Source organism: Perca fluviatilis, chromosome 22, assembly GCF_010015445.1.
Source record: "Perca fluviatilis chromosome 22, GENO_Pfluv_1.0, whole genome shotgun sequence".
NCBI classification, from domain to species: Eukaryota; Metazoa; Chordata; class Actinopteri; order Perciformes; family Percidae; genus Perca; species Perca fluviatilis.
This window is the reverse complement of record NC_053133.1, coordinates 19,219,433-19,234,565: the sequence shown is the minus strand read 5'-3', so window position 1 is coordinate 19,234,565 and position 15,133 is coordinate 19,219,433. Positions and strand designations below refer to the sequence as shown.

The 15,133-nt window shown below is 39.6% G+C and overlaps 1 protein-coding gene across 3 annotated transcripts in view; it reads right to left on the bottom strand.

Annotated features, from left to right (window-relative positions):
- The window catches only part of pou6f2 (POU class 6 homeobox 2), a 76,983-nt gene that overhangs the window by 56,100 nt on the left and 5,750 nt on the right, over positions 1-15,133 (bottom strand). Inside the window, exons 3-4 of one of the 3 annotated variants that reach the window (XM_039790863.1) lie at positions 13,792-13,863; positions 10,586-10,773 (exon numbers count right to left, since the gene is read on the bottom strand). In XM_039790863.1, the coding sequence (XP_039646797.1) occupies positions 10,586-10,773; positions 13,792-13,863 (260 nt within the window). Of the gene's footprint in view, positions 1-10,585; positions 10,774-10,884; positions 10,906-11,700; positions 11,884-13,791; positions 13,864-15,133 lie in introns of those variants that run through there. The other 2 variants (XM_039790864.1, XM_039790865.1) reach the window with 2 other exon arrangements.

Below are 15,133 nucleotides of genomic sequence, written 5' to 3'. Positions count from 1 at the left end.
TTAGCCCTTAAATGTACACATATTCAAGTTTTTCCACAGCCTTGACCTAAAGAGGATGAATGAATTTAATTTAATGAATCAAGTCTTATGAATTCCAAACTCATACTGACAGTGAGATGATATTTTCAGTGAAAATGCTTTTTTATGTAAGTGAAATAATTAAATGTATTACAGGGAACAGACTGCAATTTTGATGTGACTTATGTCATGGAAATATTGCCAATATCCACCACTATATAAATTCTCTTTCATTGATCACCAAAGTGGCCTCTGGAGAGCGACTTTCAATTCCACACAAGGCAGAAGGTCTCTCTGTGCTGTGTGTGTTGGGTGGTTGGGGGCAAAGAGCCATATTTATTTGACTTCGTTCGTCTTAATGCAGGGTGCCCCAAGGACTACACCACAAAACAATTAGCCTCAATTCATAAAGCAATCAGCATGCCACCTTGTCTAATGCAACCGCTTCATACATTGACAGTCTGAATAAAATGGGTGTTATTGAAAGCTTTGTGTTCATGTTAGCTTTCGCCTCAAAGCATTCATGAATCAATTTTGCCCATAAAAGAAGCTTTAACACTTAAGCTATTTTAGTGGAAATGCATTATGTAAGTTGTCAAATGTACGAGAGAGGCCTGGTAACGATTCAGGCTATTCAGAATGAACAGCCAACCCCCATTTTTATAATGGTCCTTTTCTCTCTGGCTGAGTGCATGTGTTTGCTATTAAGATGGTGTCAATCATTTTGCCACTGAAATCTAATCCATGGAAAATAATTTCACATGTGAACACATTTAAAAAGACTAAAGATTATAAAATGATTACATTTTTAATTGTTATAATAAATTGAATTACTGAAGCAGAGATAATTATTACAAATTATATATATAATATATATATATATATTTTTCTTTACAAAAAAGCAATATGATTTTCATTATTAAATGTGTGTTGCAATGTTGATTCAGAGCGTTTGTTGGACAGCGATCCGTGAGCTGTTGAAGCGTAAAGGATAGGCCCAGATAAACAAGCCACATCATACACAGGCTTTAATTCCGTCAATACACAACCAATTGTCCCAGATTGTTTGACCATTGATTTTGTTAATACCGCTTGAAAAGTTGATGTTGCATTGCGGAGAGAGAAAGAAATGTAGAGTGACAGCTCATTTCACTGAAATTGTTCTATGTAAAGCAGCCTGGAGTAAAGTCCAAAAAGAATGGCTACATACAAGGCATTGTGCTGTACGGAAGAGAGCAGCCTATATGCAGTCTCGGGTTTATAGAGATTTACTTAACTGCTTGTAGAATGCAAGAGGGCCAAAATCACCAGTGATTTAGCTCAGTGTTTCATTACTCCCACCAAAGCCCTTAACAATAACACAGGGCATAATCTGCTGCCAATAACTCCAGGTGCTCTTAGTCAGATGGCTCCCTCTGGACGGGCAGGGAAGTAATACTCTGTTTAGAGGCTGGGGTGGAGAAGCTGCTAAGGATAGGTCAATACTGTTTCTGGGGATGGAAAATCACCAGAGATAGACTTTTGAGTGGCTGCCTGAAACACTATTAGCTACATTATGGCTACTGCTGCTGCTAGGAGAGCTGTCATTTACTTAATTAAGAGCCAAGTGCAGGGCAAGAGGGAGAAGAGGCCACAACACTGTCTCTGGGCCTCTAACATTAAAGCCTGATTCCTCATCGTGCAAGGGTGGAGACCTTACAGGGGAGAAAAAAAATCTATCTCATTCATTATTCTGGCACAAAGTGGAATTATGGAGTTAAGGAATTACATAGGAGGTGGTGCTGTGGAGTGTGCCGAACAGAAAGGATTTTACACCTCAGCAGTTCTGTGACTACTTTTGAGGTGATTGTTAAGCCACAATCAGCAGAGGGAAGACTCAACGACAGAAGAAGAAGCACAGGCACAGAGGAAATGGATGCAACGGTGTAATAGATGTCTCCACTGACTGGAGGTTTTAAATGTAAACAGAAAATAGTACACTTGAGGTTGTAGTAAGCCCCCAGTTTCTGATGAATGGATGGAAAATCTGCATGCAAACGATGCTTAAAGCAGTAAGGACCCTGTGCTCCAACACTTATGCTCTCACTCATGGCCTCAGGTCTTTACCAAAAGGCTCTTTGACATGAGAGTGCTCTGCTCCAGCTCTTACCTGTCTCTCCCTTGATGCTGGAGTGGAGATGGAAGCAGCACAAGCACAAGAGGGACCAAAGGGAGGTAAATTGGTGAGAAGAGGCAATGCCCATTTCAAAGGTCAAGAAGGAAAGATGGTGTGATGAAGAGTGGAGGATGGAGAAGGGAAGAGGAAGGGGAGGGGAGAAGAGGGCTTTTGTGTTGTATCTTCACGGGGGACTTGGGACACTTTGCACATGAGCACATCTGTTATGGAGTGTCCTCCTCATTCCCAAAGCAATGTCAACCTGATTAGCTCAGGGTTGAAAGAGGCAAATAACAATCTAAATTATTCTTCATCCTTTTATAGCCATCAGCGAAGGCGAGAGACTGAAATGAAGACTAGCTTTAGAGAGCTGTAAGCCTTTTAGGAGATGCCTGCTTCACTATTGCTCCTCCTGCTAAATTACTTAAATGATATTTGCTGTAAATAGGATTCTGCTGACGGGAGCCTGCAACCCTGTGCTGAATAAAGGCTATCCTCTCACTCTGTGTCATTTATCTTTTTTCATACTCTGTCTGTTTAGAAACCCAAGGCTCTTATGACTAGTTGAAATGATTATCAACCAGATAGTTGATCTTTAGAAAATTCATCGGATTTGATAATCGATTTAGTTCATTTTCACGCAACAATGGCAAAAATCTTTGGTGCCAGCTTCTCTAATATCTGTTTTATATCATGTAAAATTAAATATTGTTTTGGCTTTTGGACTGATCAGACTAAACAAGACATCTGAAGACATGCCATCACCTTGGGGTTTTGGAAATTTTCACTATTTTCTGTTTTGGTTTTATAGACCAAACTTTTAATTGATTAATCGAGAAAAATAATCAGCAGATTAAACATTAATGAAAATAATCTATAGTTGATGCCCCTATTCAATAAAAGAACAAAGAACAAAATCTAACTGCACAAAGCTCCATAGTAACAAACTCTAAATTAAACGCTTAGTCAATTAGTCCATTAGTTGATCGACAGAAGGTTAATCAAGACATTTTTTCCAATCAGAAAATTATTTCAAGTTATTTATTAAGCCAAAATGTCGAACATTCACTGGTTACAGCTTAAATATGAGGATTTGTAGATTTTTTTTTTTCAGTTTTACATCATTGTGAAAATATCACCTTAGGCTAACATTTAGTAGAATGAATGTTTAATGAAAAATATAATTAACAGATAATATCGATATTAAAAAAAATAATTAGTTGCAGTTGACCTTCAAACTTGTATCTTCAAACTGAAATCACTTTAAAAAAAATCACTTTTTGAATTTGTGTCCATCCTGCATTGCATCTGGTCAGCTGCAGGACATTAAGAAGTAGCCAGTGGGGTGTGAGGGCATTCCAGGGTGGAGTGTGTGGGTGCGTGAGGGGCCAGACACCCACATGTCATGCCTGACACATCAGCCTGCGCCCCCCAGGCTATCGGTCACTAATGCTGCCTATGTCCCACTTTCTCCCCTTGCCCCTCCTCACCCGCTCCTTCTGTCATAGAGGTTTTATAACAATGGATCACACCAGCACTGCAACATACAATAACACCAGGTGCTACAAACTGCACAAGACTATATCTTACCTCCACTGGACCTGAGCTAAACAGAGTTTATCTAGAAATAAGTTTATCTAAGTCTTGTATTAGTTGTTACTGTATTCCCCTGTTGCAGTGATATTTACAGAGCTGAGTGGGTAAAGGTGGAAACAAGCAAATAATCATGTAGCTAAAAGAACCAGCCCAACCCAACCCATCACACCCCACCCCTCCCAGTGCATTATTCTGGTGGAGCAGACAAATAGTGGAAGGAGGGACGTCTGGAAATAGTATTGCTTTGAAGCCCATAACTCTATTCTGGAGAAAAGAATCATCACAGTGTTATTCCACATCCTCAGATATAAAGGGAAAAAAACATAATAACTTCTCGATAGCCTGGATCTCCACTGGCCTATACTAGCCACCCCCACCCGCCCACAACCCTGCCTCATCCACCATACACCCACTACTCCTACCTCAATCTTTGGTTTCAAAGGAAGCGAATCAGCCAGAAGGACAGAAGGTTATGCATTAGTACTGGTCATTGCTCAAAGAGCGAGCGTTATAAATAATAAAGGCTTGTGAAGGACACAAGGGCTGTGGGATGCATTTTTGGTTCACGCCACACAAGTCAAAGACAAGACTGTAATTTCTATTCCGAAAATGTGACCCTTGCAGCTTCAATTACATCTCAACAACACCAACCGTGTCCGTACCAGGAGATGTGATGCCTCTTTGTTAGCTCTACATGAAAGGCTTATTGATATTGGTTATGAAGCACAAGCTACACAACATAGGTTTTGCTGAAAATGATTTTCCAACTTAAAGACAGTGTATAACTAAAATAAATGCATATTGAAATTCAATTTATTTTCTCCACAGCTATCCACGTACAGAACTTGTGATGTGCTTTTGTTTGGAATACTTTCTAGTCAAGGCAACAATAAACTTCTTGACTTTAAATATACAAACAGCAGGGAGAATTATATTGTCAGTTATTTTGAAGTTCTTTGTTTCGCTCAAAATCATTTCTGCATAACCAAGCATCCGTGAAGCCTGATGACCTTTACTGCTGTTTGCATCAGGAACAAGAAGTCTGCCTTGTGCTCATCCTCCCTGTCCTCCATGCCGCGCAGGGATCGTGTTGCTGTAGCCATGGGCGTTGCGGGCACATTAGCAAATGTATTACACCTGCTTTATAGGCATGCATTAAGCTTGTTTCCAAGTTTGTGCAGACAGCTGAAATCCCCATAATGAGATCCACCTCCTGGGGAGAGACTTGTTCTCCCTCGATCTCCTTTATCCACTCTTATTTACTCAGTGTGGCCCATTCAGCACTGGGTTTGCGCCACTTTATTACTTAACCTCACCACACAACATTACGAGGCTCTTTGCATCAGCAAGCAGCCTATCCCACCATGCATCGTGCACACTAAGCTGATTACACAAAAATAATAAGAACCTGTGCCTCCAGCAGTGCATGTGTGCGTGTCTCTTTGTGTTTATGTGTGTATGAATTTGTAAAGGTAAAAGAGAATTGTGCACGAAAGACAGTAGTTTTAACCCATAGCTACATTACATAATACTATGAAGTATGCACTAAGTATGTTAAGATACAAAATTAGTGTATTTTACGGTTTGAAATAAGAATACATTATGCAAGATGGTAAGAAATCAAATCAATCAAAGTCAAATTGTGACTTTTAAAGGCCACTGCAAATGTAAGTTGGAACTTACAAAAAATAGAAAATTGTCCAACGATTTCATATTTATCTCATATGTTTTCCAGGTATGCTTGAAGCTGTCTCACCACTGTCCACTATTTGTTTTAATTTTATCCAGCTGTGAGCAGCTCCTTTCTTATGTGTAATGTATAATGAAACAATAGTGTTTCGTGTTTGTTCATTTGGCCCCTAATCAGCAAAATACTAGATTAAAAGGTGGAAATTTGATCAAAACATGGTAAAAACTCAAAATATGTGATGCCTCATTTCCTATGTGTGGTTTGCCTTGACTTGACTCAACTCACTTGTGGTACCAGGTGCTTTTCTCTATTTCCACTGCTGAGAGTACCCCCTCAGTGTAGGCCAGATTCTCATCTGATCGCCATAGCGACAGCACGTGAAACTGCGTGACATCATCCTTAACGCGACACTCGCTGGATCCATCGGGAACAGAAGAATGTCTGCACTTTGTCAATTGTATTGCGTAATGTCGGGCGTAGTTTTGCGAGCTAGCGAATAAAATGATTGTGGTCGCTATTGATGGTCGCTTGGCTATTCAAAAATGGTTAACGAAACCTTCGCATTGTAAAATTGTTGGAAGCTGCATTTAAGGAAAAGTACTGCAGCTTTTCTAATGATGCAACTCTAAGTACTTTCCAAAATAAAGTTCTGTGTGGCTGACTAGTCCATGAACAGTAGATGAAATTAATTTGTGATTGCAAGTGAAGCCTAATAAACCTGGAAATACACAAAGGCCAGGAGCAACATTACAGCAGATGTGGCATTCTGTGTGGACTTTTTGTTCTGAATGACCTCCAATACCAGGAATCAATGAAATGCTCTTTTGGGGAAGGGGTTCTCTAGGTGACCTTTGTGAAAATGTTCCACCATTTTGGCAGAATCCGAATAAGTGCAGATCATTTCATGTGGACAGTAAGTGTATGAAATGAGTGCTCCTGTCGTTCCAGCCTGGCTCCTTTTGACAGCATGATGATAGAAGCGTCACATCCTTGGGAGAGTAAATGCAAACTGACAAGAGATGAGCCTTTGGTTGCTGAATATAATACGGAATTGTGCTCTGAGTGTCTTATTATCTTGTCTGTTGATGTCTGAAAGGGGGAGATTTGCTTGAGAAGAGAAGACAGAAACTGTACGCATCCAACACCATTCCGTCCTTAGAAAAAAAATTGCTTGCCCTACTAACCACAGCTTTCCCACCTAATGTCCACTTCTACTTGGAATAAATACAAGGCGGCAGGATGTTTGTGGTGCCTCGTAGCCTCTGTTAGCTGAAGTGGAAGACTATTTGCACAGGCAAGCTTTTAGGAGGAGCACGACCCTTTCACCACTGCAGTAAGCATGTGGTGGGTGTGGAAGGTGGACAATTTACTATAGACAAACATGACCGCTGCTGTCATTGTCTCCAACTGACTTCTCCTTCTCACACTAGCACAAAATCGTATACATAGTATTAGGGGACTAAAACTTATGAGTCGAACTTAACGAGTCATACATCAACTCTGCAGGGAAGGAAAGTTGTGTTTTACCCTGTAGATATAAAAACACATATATGGCACATGTAATCGCAGCACAATAAGTAAATATGCAGCGATATCAGCATTAAATGATGATTCAAGTCTGTTCAATAACAGTATAATAATGTGTATGGAAAGAGATCTAGTGTATACTTTCTGGGAGTATTTAACTAATTAGCCATAGGTGGTCTAAGCAGAAGACTTACAGGCTATCCTCGCAACTGTGTCAATCATACACTGTGTATGCATGAGTCTATGTAATAAAAGAAAACTACTCTAAACTTAGTGAACATGTGTTTAGTTCGTACTGCATTTAGGATCATTTGTGTTCTGTCTATACCATAGACACAGTAATACTTGAATTCTAGAGGAGCAAATTAAGTCTTAACATGATTTTCATTTCCTTGAAACTATTAAGTGTGTGCAGTTATTCTGTGCATGGGATAAGCATGTTGGTTTGTTTTGAAAATGCCAGTCATGAAAAAAAAGGACTATATCAGAGAGATTATGCAAAAATAACAGCCGTAAATCAGAACGTTTTAATTTTTCTATACTCTGAAAGTGAGCAATCCAAAGTATTCTTGCTTCTTCACCACAATGAACGTAAAGGAGAATAATCTTAATAGCTTCTGTACAGTTCAGATCAACATAAAGAAAACCATTAAATAATGTAAGGCCTAGTTTAAAGACTCAATTCAGGGTTGTTTTCATATAAGTGGCAATTATGTTGATAATAGAACAGTGAGAATTGAAAACTTAATCCAATCTCCTTGCAACCACAAGAGTTCACTGCAAACAGAAATACAGACAAATGGGGCTCTAATAACTACATAAAATCCAACTAATTATTGCATCTTAAAAATCAGGATACCTTTTACCTGTATGGCCACATAAGTTACGCTCAATTGGTTTGAGAGAGGTTTCATAGACCCCACTCAACACATAGGGGGTAATGTGATCCATCAAGTGCAGTTAAAACATTAGTGTCCAAAATGTTCACTCAAAAACTTCAACTAGATACAAAACAAAACAAGGAGACTACCATCTAGACTGAGTAAAAAAAGGTGAGTGACCAATCACTATCACTAAACCTTTCCCTTCTGTCTGACACACACACACACACACACACACACAGACACACACACGCACACACACACACACACACACACACACACACACACACACACACACACACACACACACACACACACACACACACTTTTTCTTCCCTCCTATCTCCCCCTAGCAAAAAATACAGTGCCACATCTCCTCGTCGGCCCCTGCCTTTTTCTCTGACACGTTATGTGGGCAGCGCTTCCCAAACCAAACCTGCCGCTGGCACAGCCCAGGGCTCCGCCACTGGGCAGAGAGAAACCATCCCCCAAAAAATTCTCACTGGAGAGGCTCTGACCAGCCATCAGACAGGCCATCAGCATCAAGCATAATATGGACACAAAAAAATCTTAATCTTATGGTTTAAGAAATACAATACAGCCATACGTTACTTGCATGTTTTTCTTAAGTAATTTCTCATTGACAAAGGCGCATTAATAATGTCAAACCAAAATAGCTTCAAATATAAATAAATAGTAAAGCATTTAACAACAATTAAGTGTACATGCACATGAGAAAAAGCAGCAAAAGTAGCAAGTGAGCAGCAGGAGAGGAGTCAGATAGAGACTGATCAGAAACGAAGAAAGATATTTGATGCTTATTAAACCAAATTAGAACACTTCAGAGAAAAATCCTGCAGTATACAGTCCTTGTTTAGAAGTCTCTCGCCTCGGGTTATTCTTGAAAAAAGGATTTAAAGGACAGCTGAAATCTCACTGATTAGATTTGAGCGTAACATTTGGCTCTCTCTCCTCCAAATTTGTATTTGTATTGTATTTCATTCACAAATGTTTGGCAAGCTAAGTATACTATACTATATGCTCTGCCACTTCCCAGGACATGCGCGCGCGCACGCACGCACGCACGCACGCACGCACGCACGCACGCACACACACACACACACACACACACACACACACACACACACACACACACAGTCTAAAGTAATGCACTGTTTACTGCAGTATAAATGTATAACCAGCAATAAAACAATAATGCCAGAATCTCACACACATGCACATTAAGACATACACGCACACTAATAAACACACAGTTTAACTTTTAGAAATGCAAAAATAGACACCACAAGCAGAAGTGACAAGATAGTTTGTCTAAATATACAAAACATTTTTTTGTCACCTTGCATCCACATAAAAAACAAATACTATAATAATAATAATATTAAAACTTGACAAAAATTATAAATGATGAGGATATGTTGAGCAAATCAACTCTACATAGGAAGTCTTTCAAATTTGTTTTGCACAATATTTTAGAATGGTCTCTTTAAAGAAGATTTCTACTGAAATTAAGCTAATAAAAATAAAGTCTTAGAATTAATTTGTTTAGTGTAGATGAATACATTTCACAAATACTAAGGATGAGAGCACACAATTTCCTTGAAATTAATTATATAACTTCAAGTTTAAATTCTGTTGCTTTGTCCATAAGGAAAAATCTGCAGTTACTGGATGCTGCAATTTGATATAAATACAAATATTCAGTTTGTAATTATTTCTAATTCTAATGATTATAAAATCTCTCTAATGAAAGTTCCTGAGGAAAAAAAACTTAAGAGCTACATTACCTTTCTCATTACGTCAAATAATTAGAAAATTTGCTAAAATGGTAATTTATATAATTATGCTTATTGCTTCATAATGAGGCCCAGGGATTGAATTAGTCCACATAATAAAAACAACACACACACACACACACACACACACACACACACACACACACACACACACACACACACACACACACACACACACACACACACACACACACTGATTTAGACACAACCAAAATAGAGTGTGAAGACTCAATTAATGAGATAACTGCAAAAATAATGAGGCATGCTGATATAAAAATTGGCTAATTTTGAAGATCATTTGCAACTGAAGATTCCAAAAGACAAAAAATTACTGAATAAACTGAAAAGAAATAACTGTAAAAAGAGAAGTCTCTGCAATAATCTAGAAATAATAATATTATATCTGATGTGTCGATGATAAATATTATATTTGACATAAAGTAGAGGTTTAAATTTCACTCAGCACAAAGTTATTAGTTATCTGCATAAGTTGTGATTCATTTTAACATTGTAACAAAATTCTCCACCAGGATGACGAAGGTGGGGTTAAAGCAAAAATCCTGACCAGTAAAATCAGATTTTTAAGGGTCAATTACACTTTTAAATACGTTTTATATACAGGAGAGTCATGCAAAGATGCAGAAGGATCAAAATGATCCACTAATGCTTTTGTTAACACAAAATTACATAAAATACAATTTCCCCATGAAGACAGTTAAGCTTTATGAGAGCCGAACATTAACTTGGTCATTGCACTTAAACTAAGTTTGCTGCCTGCCACTGCTGACACCTGTCCCAGCACTGGAAGCTCTCAGTTCTCACCTCACTGCTGCCTAAACCAGACCTCAGCAAGCAGCTTTATGAAGGAGAGGGGACAAACGGGAGGCTTGAGCCGACTTACCGTACAGCTTGTTGGGAGTGCCCTCTCTGTCCGTGGCCTCGGAGGGCAGGAGCAGGGGCTCGTCGTTCAGATCGCTGTCTGGGGTGGCCGCTTTGTCGTCCGCCCGGAGTTCTGCCGCGCTCATGTCGCTGCGCAGGGAGAGCAGCGGCTTGCTCAGCTGCCCTGTAATCATCGGATCCTGGAGGGAGCTGGAAGCCCAGGTGGGAAACAGGGAGGCAAAAAAAAAAGAGAAAACACCCCTGGTTAGATGTGCTTCGGCGTCTTACCCTCACCAGCTCCTTCTCTATGTCTCTACTCACTCTCTCTCTTCCCAGCTTCTCCTTTCTATCGCTCACTCATCACTCTCCCTCTCTCTCCTGCTCCCTCCCTCTCCAGCTCTCTCTTTTATCTGAGGCTGGTGCTACCCCGCTGATACTGTCGGCTGCTGCCTGGTGAAGAACTGTTACGGATCGCGTGGCGTTACCATTATACCCTGCAGTCCTAAAACAGTGATACATCCATCTCCAAGGGCTCATTACTACCTGACATGTGCCTCATCTCCAGCGAACACTAAGCTGACAGCAGTCTACAAAGGAGGTCCATGGGCTGTGCGCTGATAAATAAATGAAATAAATATAATTCTACATATAAAAAGAAGATATGAGTGAAAATACACACCAGTGATTATATCAATTTTCACATAGTTGGGGACACAAAATTAGATCAAAGGTGACATATTGCAGCAGAGTGTGAGGCAACTTAAACCAAAGGCCTGATTTAAACAAGAGATGAAGTCACTGATGTTCCCAAAATTTCCCCCCAATTATTTTCATTTTTTGTCAGCACTTAGAAACAAAAATGAATAGCATCTACATGACATGATTAGAGCATTATCCATCTGAACATCTTGGAATAGATTCAGCTATGGGAAAAATTAAGAGCTTTGAAATAATCTCAAACATTCCAGTTTAAAACTACAAAAAAGCACGGCATGCTTAAGAGCATTTTATGAATACCATCAAAGGTTTAAATGCTTCCATCAGGACATTCTATCTTGAAGAAGATCCAGTCTACAGATATGTTTCTGACTTTTACAAATATCAAAAGTTTAGTTTCTTAAAAGCCATTTCTCTTACCTAGACAAAGCTCCAGAAGAAAAGAGTAAAAAAAAGTGTTCAGAAAGTCCAAATGTTGAAGTCAGTCAAACAGCAGCTAAAACATGCCACCACAGTGCAGAGACCAGTTAGTACATGCTTTCTACTGAACCAGAAGCAGCCTCCTCAACCTGTGTGTATCTGAAGGGCAACCACAGGTTCAAGCCTGAGGTTGCTTCCTTAGACAGGCACTGGAGATGTCACCTCCTCCTTCTCTCTCTCTCTCTCTCTCTCTCTCTCTCTCTCTCTCTCTCTCTCTCTCTCTCTCTACCTCACACACACAAACACACACTCCCTCCTGCCTTCACTCCCTCTGTCTCTTCCCCCTTGTGTCCTGTGACTGGAGAGCTCCTCAGACAGTGTTCACCCCACCTCAGGCTCTGAGACAGACACAAAGCAGCAGGACTAAGGCCCCTTCCTTATTTATGAATAAAGTCCAACCTAAATATATCTGAGCAAAGGACAGGTGCCCAGCACATATAGGCAAGGATAGGAAAAGAGAGGGTGAGTCTTATCTTGCCCCTGAACCAATCAACACTCCACCCCACCCCCACCACTTCTATCAGGGTGGTCGATGAGTTCCTACCCAGAGGGGCCTTTTTAACGTGCTCATCACGAGAATCAGTCCTCTTTGATATGACACATGATAATCTATGAAAATGTTAATCAATAGAAATAGTTTAAGCTGTCGTTAAAAACGTGAGCTGGCTGGTCAATACTCATATTCCTGGTAACAATGTCACTAGTCATCAGGGCTTCATTTGTGGAGCACTTAAATGTGGGACACTGCGCATCAATGCACCTCTTTGCCTGCCGAGGTAAACACATTTTCCCCTCTGTCTGAGCCTGGCCACACTCTGCATGCATTTGGGTCCACCCCCACCTCCCACCTCCTATCCTTTGAGTTTCTTGATAGGTCCACTGGAGGGCAAAATTAATACCTAATTGAATCTTGCAGTCATCAAAATAATCAATAGTTTTTTATTATTTATTCTTCACAGTCTGTTGACTGTTTGAAAGCTCAGAGGGACAGGGCAGAGAACAGGCAGCCCTGAAATTTCTACCGTTTCACAATGTAATTTTCACTGGGGCATGAGAGTTTGCAAGACCTATAAAAAATGAGAGCAGTGTTTTTTTGTTAGGATGTGAGGAGAAAAAATAAAGGAAAAATGGGAATCTTTGCCCCAGCAGCTACGATGAAAAATAGAATAAACAAGCTACTGACACTTCAGAGAAGGGCAGGGTCCTTTCTGTCCATCCCTCCATCTATTTCCCTTTCTCCTTTTCTCCTTATTTCATCATATCAGGAGTGTGGCGGTACCTCTCTAATGCTGGCATTTCTCTTCCTGACAGACTCCAAACAAGTGCTGGGAATGAGATCAGAGCTCTAATCTTCCCCTGGCCTCTGAGGCTCGAGGATAAGGGGGCAACACATCTCTCACCATCTTACGAAGCTGTTAATTATCTCATTTCAAAACAGTTTGCTTTGCCCATTTGCAATCATGCCACCAGGTTGGGCTTGTTTATCAATTTAAGCTCAGGAAGTAATGCAATTACACATAATGGGATAACTGTAATCTTATTGTAAAAATGCGTAATAAAAAGGGATATTTAAGAATTACCATAAGAAATTACATTATTGATTCTAAGCAGTGGATGTGTAACGGATTAGCTTCATTTTTTAAAGTAACCCTCAGACCTCTGATTAAAGCAATAATGTGAGTTTGTACGTGTGTGTGTGTGTGTGTGTGTGTGTGTGTGTGTGTGTGTGTGTGTGTGTGTGTGTGTGTGTGTGTGTGTGTGTGTGTGTGTGTGTGTGTGTGTGTGTGTGTGTGTGTGTGTGTGTGTGTGTGTGTAAGAGGGTTGGCGGGAGCAGACATGAGGGAGGTTTGTCTCATTTCTTTTCTGTTCAGTCAGTCTGGCCACAGCTCAGGAACAGGTTGCAGGAACAAGAAAAAGCACTTGATTCCCCCCCCTCTCCTCTGCCTACCGCTCACCCATACTCACCAAACCCCCCAGTGGCCGAATAATCAGTGGTTAGCAGATACCTATGCTAATAGCTATTGGTCTTACCAGTGTAAGGGACACTGTGTGAGGGGTTTCAGCCTGTGACCGTCACACTCCACTCCAACACTTGAGCCTCCACTGGTTATGAAACAGAAAATATTATGACAATTATGATTATGAGTATTGATGTGTTTTTCTGTTTGATCTTATTCATATAATCTCTAATATTGATACCAGTATTCAACATAGACGGGCCAAACAGCTGGAACAGTACAACAGAACTATAGCTGTGTTAGAAGTTAAAAGTTAGTATACAAACAAATTATGTATTTCAATGTTTTGTACTAACTAGGAAACTATGCAATATATACACTGACATACATCATTCAAACTCTTACAGAAATGAATAGTGTGATGTACAAGTGATTGTGCTTGTAAGAGGGTGAAGATAACAGCAAGGCCACAGAACTAGCTGAAAAGAGTAAAGTTGCATACCATTAGAGCTGCACCGATTCATTGATTAATCAATTGACAGAAAATTAATCAGCTACTATTTTGATAATCAATTTATTATGTTAGTTATTTTTTAAGCAATGACATCACACATTTGCTGGTTTTAGCTTTTCAAAATTGAAGAATCAGATCCTTTTCTCTGTTGCACATGACGGCAAATTGAATATCTTTGGTTTTTAAACAGATGGTCAAAAACAACAAGGAAGGTGAATGCATCATCTTGGGCTTTGGGATATGGTCATTTATTAAATTTCTTTGACATTTGTAGAAAAAATGAATTAATCGATTAATTGAGAAAATAGGCAGATTAATCGATACTGAAAATGATCACTAGTGGCAGCCATATGTACCAGAAATAAAACTTTCTCTCACATAAATTGACTTTGGAATGTCTGTGACAATAAAAAAAGCTAAACTTTTCTGTTTCTTCCCCCAAAGATTTAATATACAGTATATACATTTTGTTTTCCAATATAATCCTGTTAATCTGTCTGATTATTGTAATATTTTTGTAGCTCTCTCTTGACCCTTTTTCTTTTGACATTGCAGTGCGGAAGAATAGTGCACAACAACAGTACACTAAAATATCAAGTATTTCTAACATGCATACTGATGTTTATGTGTATACCTAATTTTCTAACTTCTCCAGTGAAACACACTACATATTCTAAACCTGCTCAGCATTAGTATGAAGTATGGAATTGGGATACATGTTATGTGTTCTATAATCTCCACAATGCCCTGGTGACCTGCCTTGTGCTCAGTGCATGCTGAGATAGGCCTGAGCACACCTGTGACCCTAAACTCCAAAAAAGGATGTGAAAAAAACATTAAAAACAAGGTTTAAAATCTATTGTCAGCAAGTACTCTATTGCAGCTTTATTTTAAACTCAAT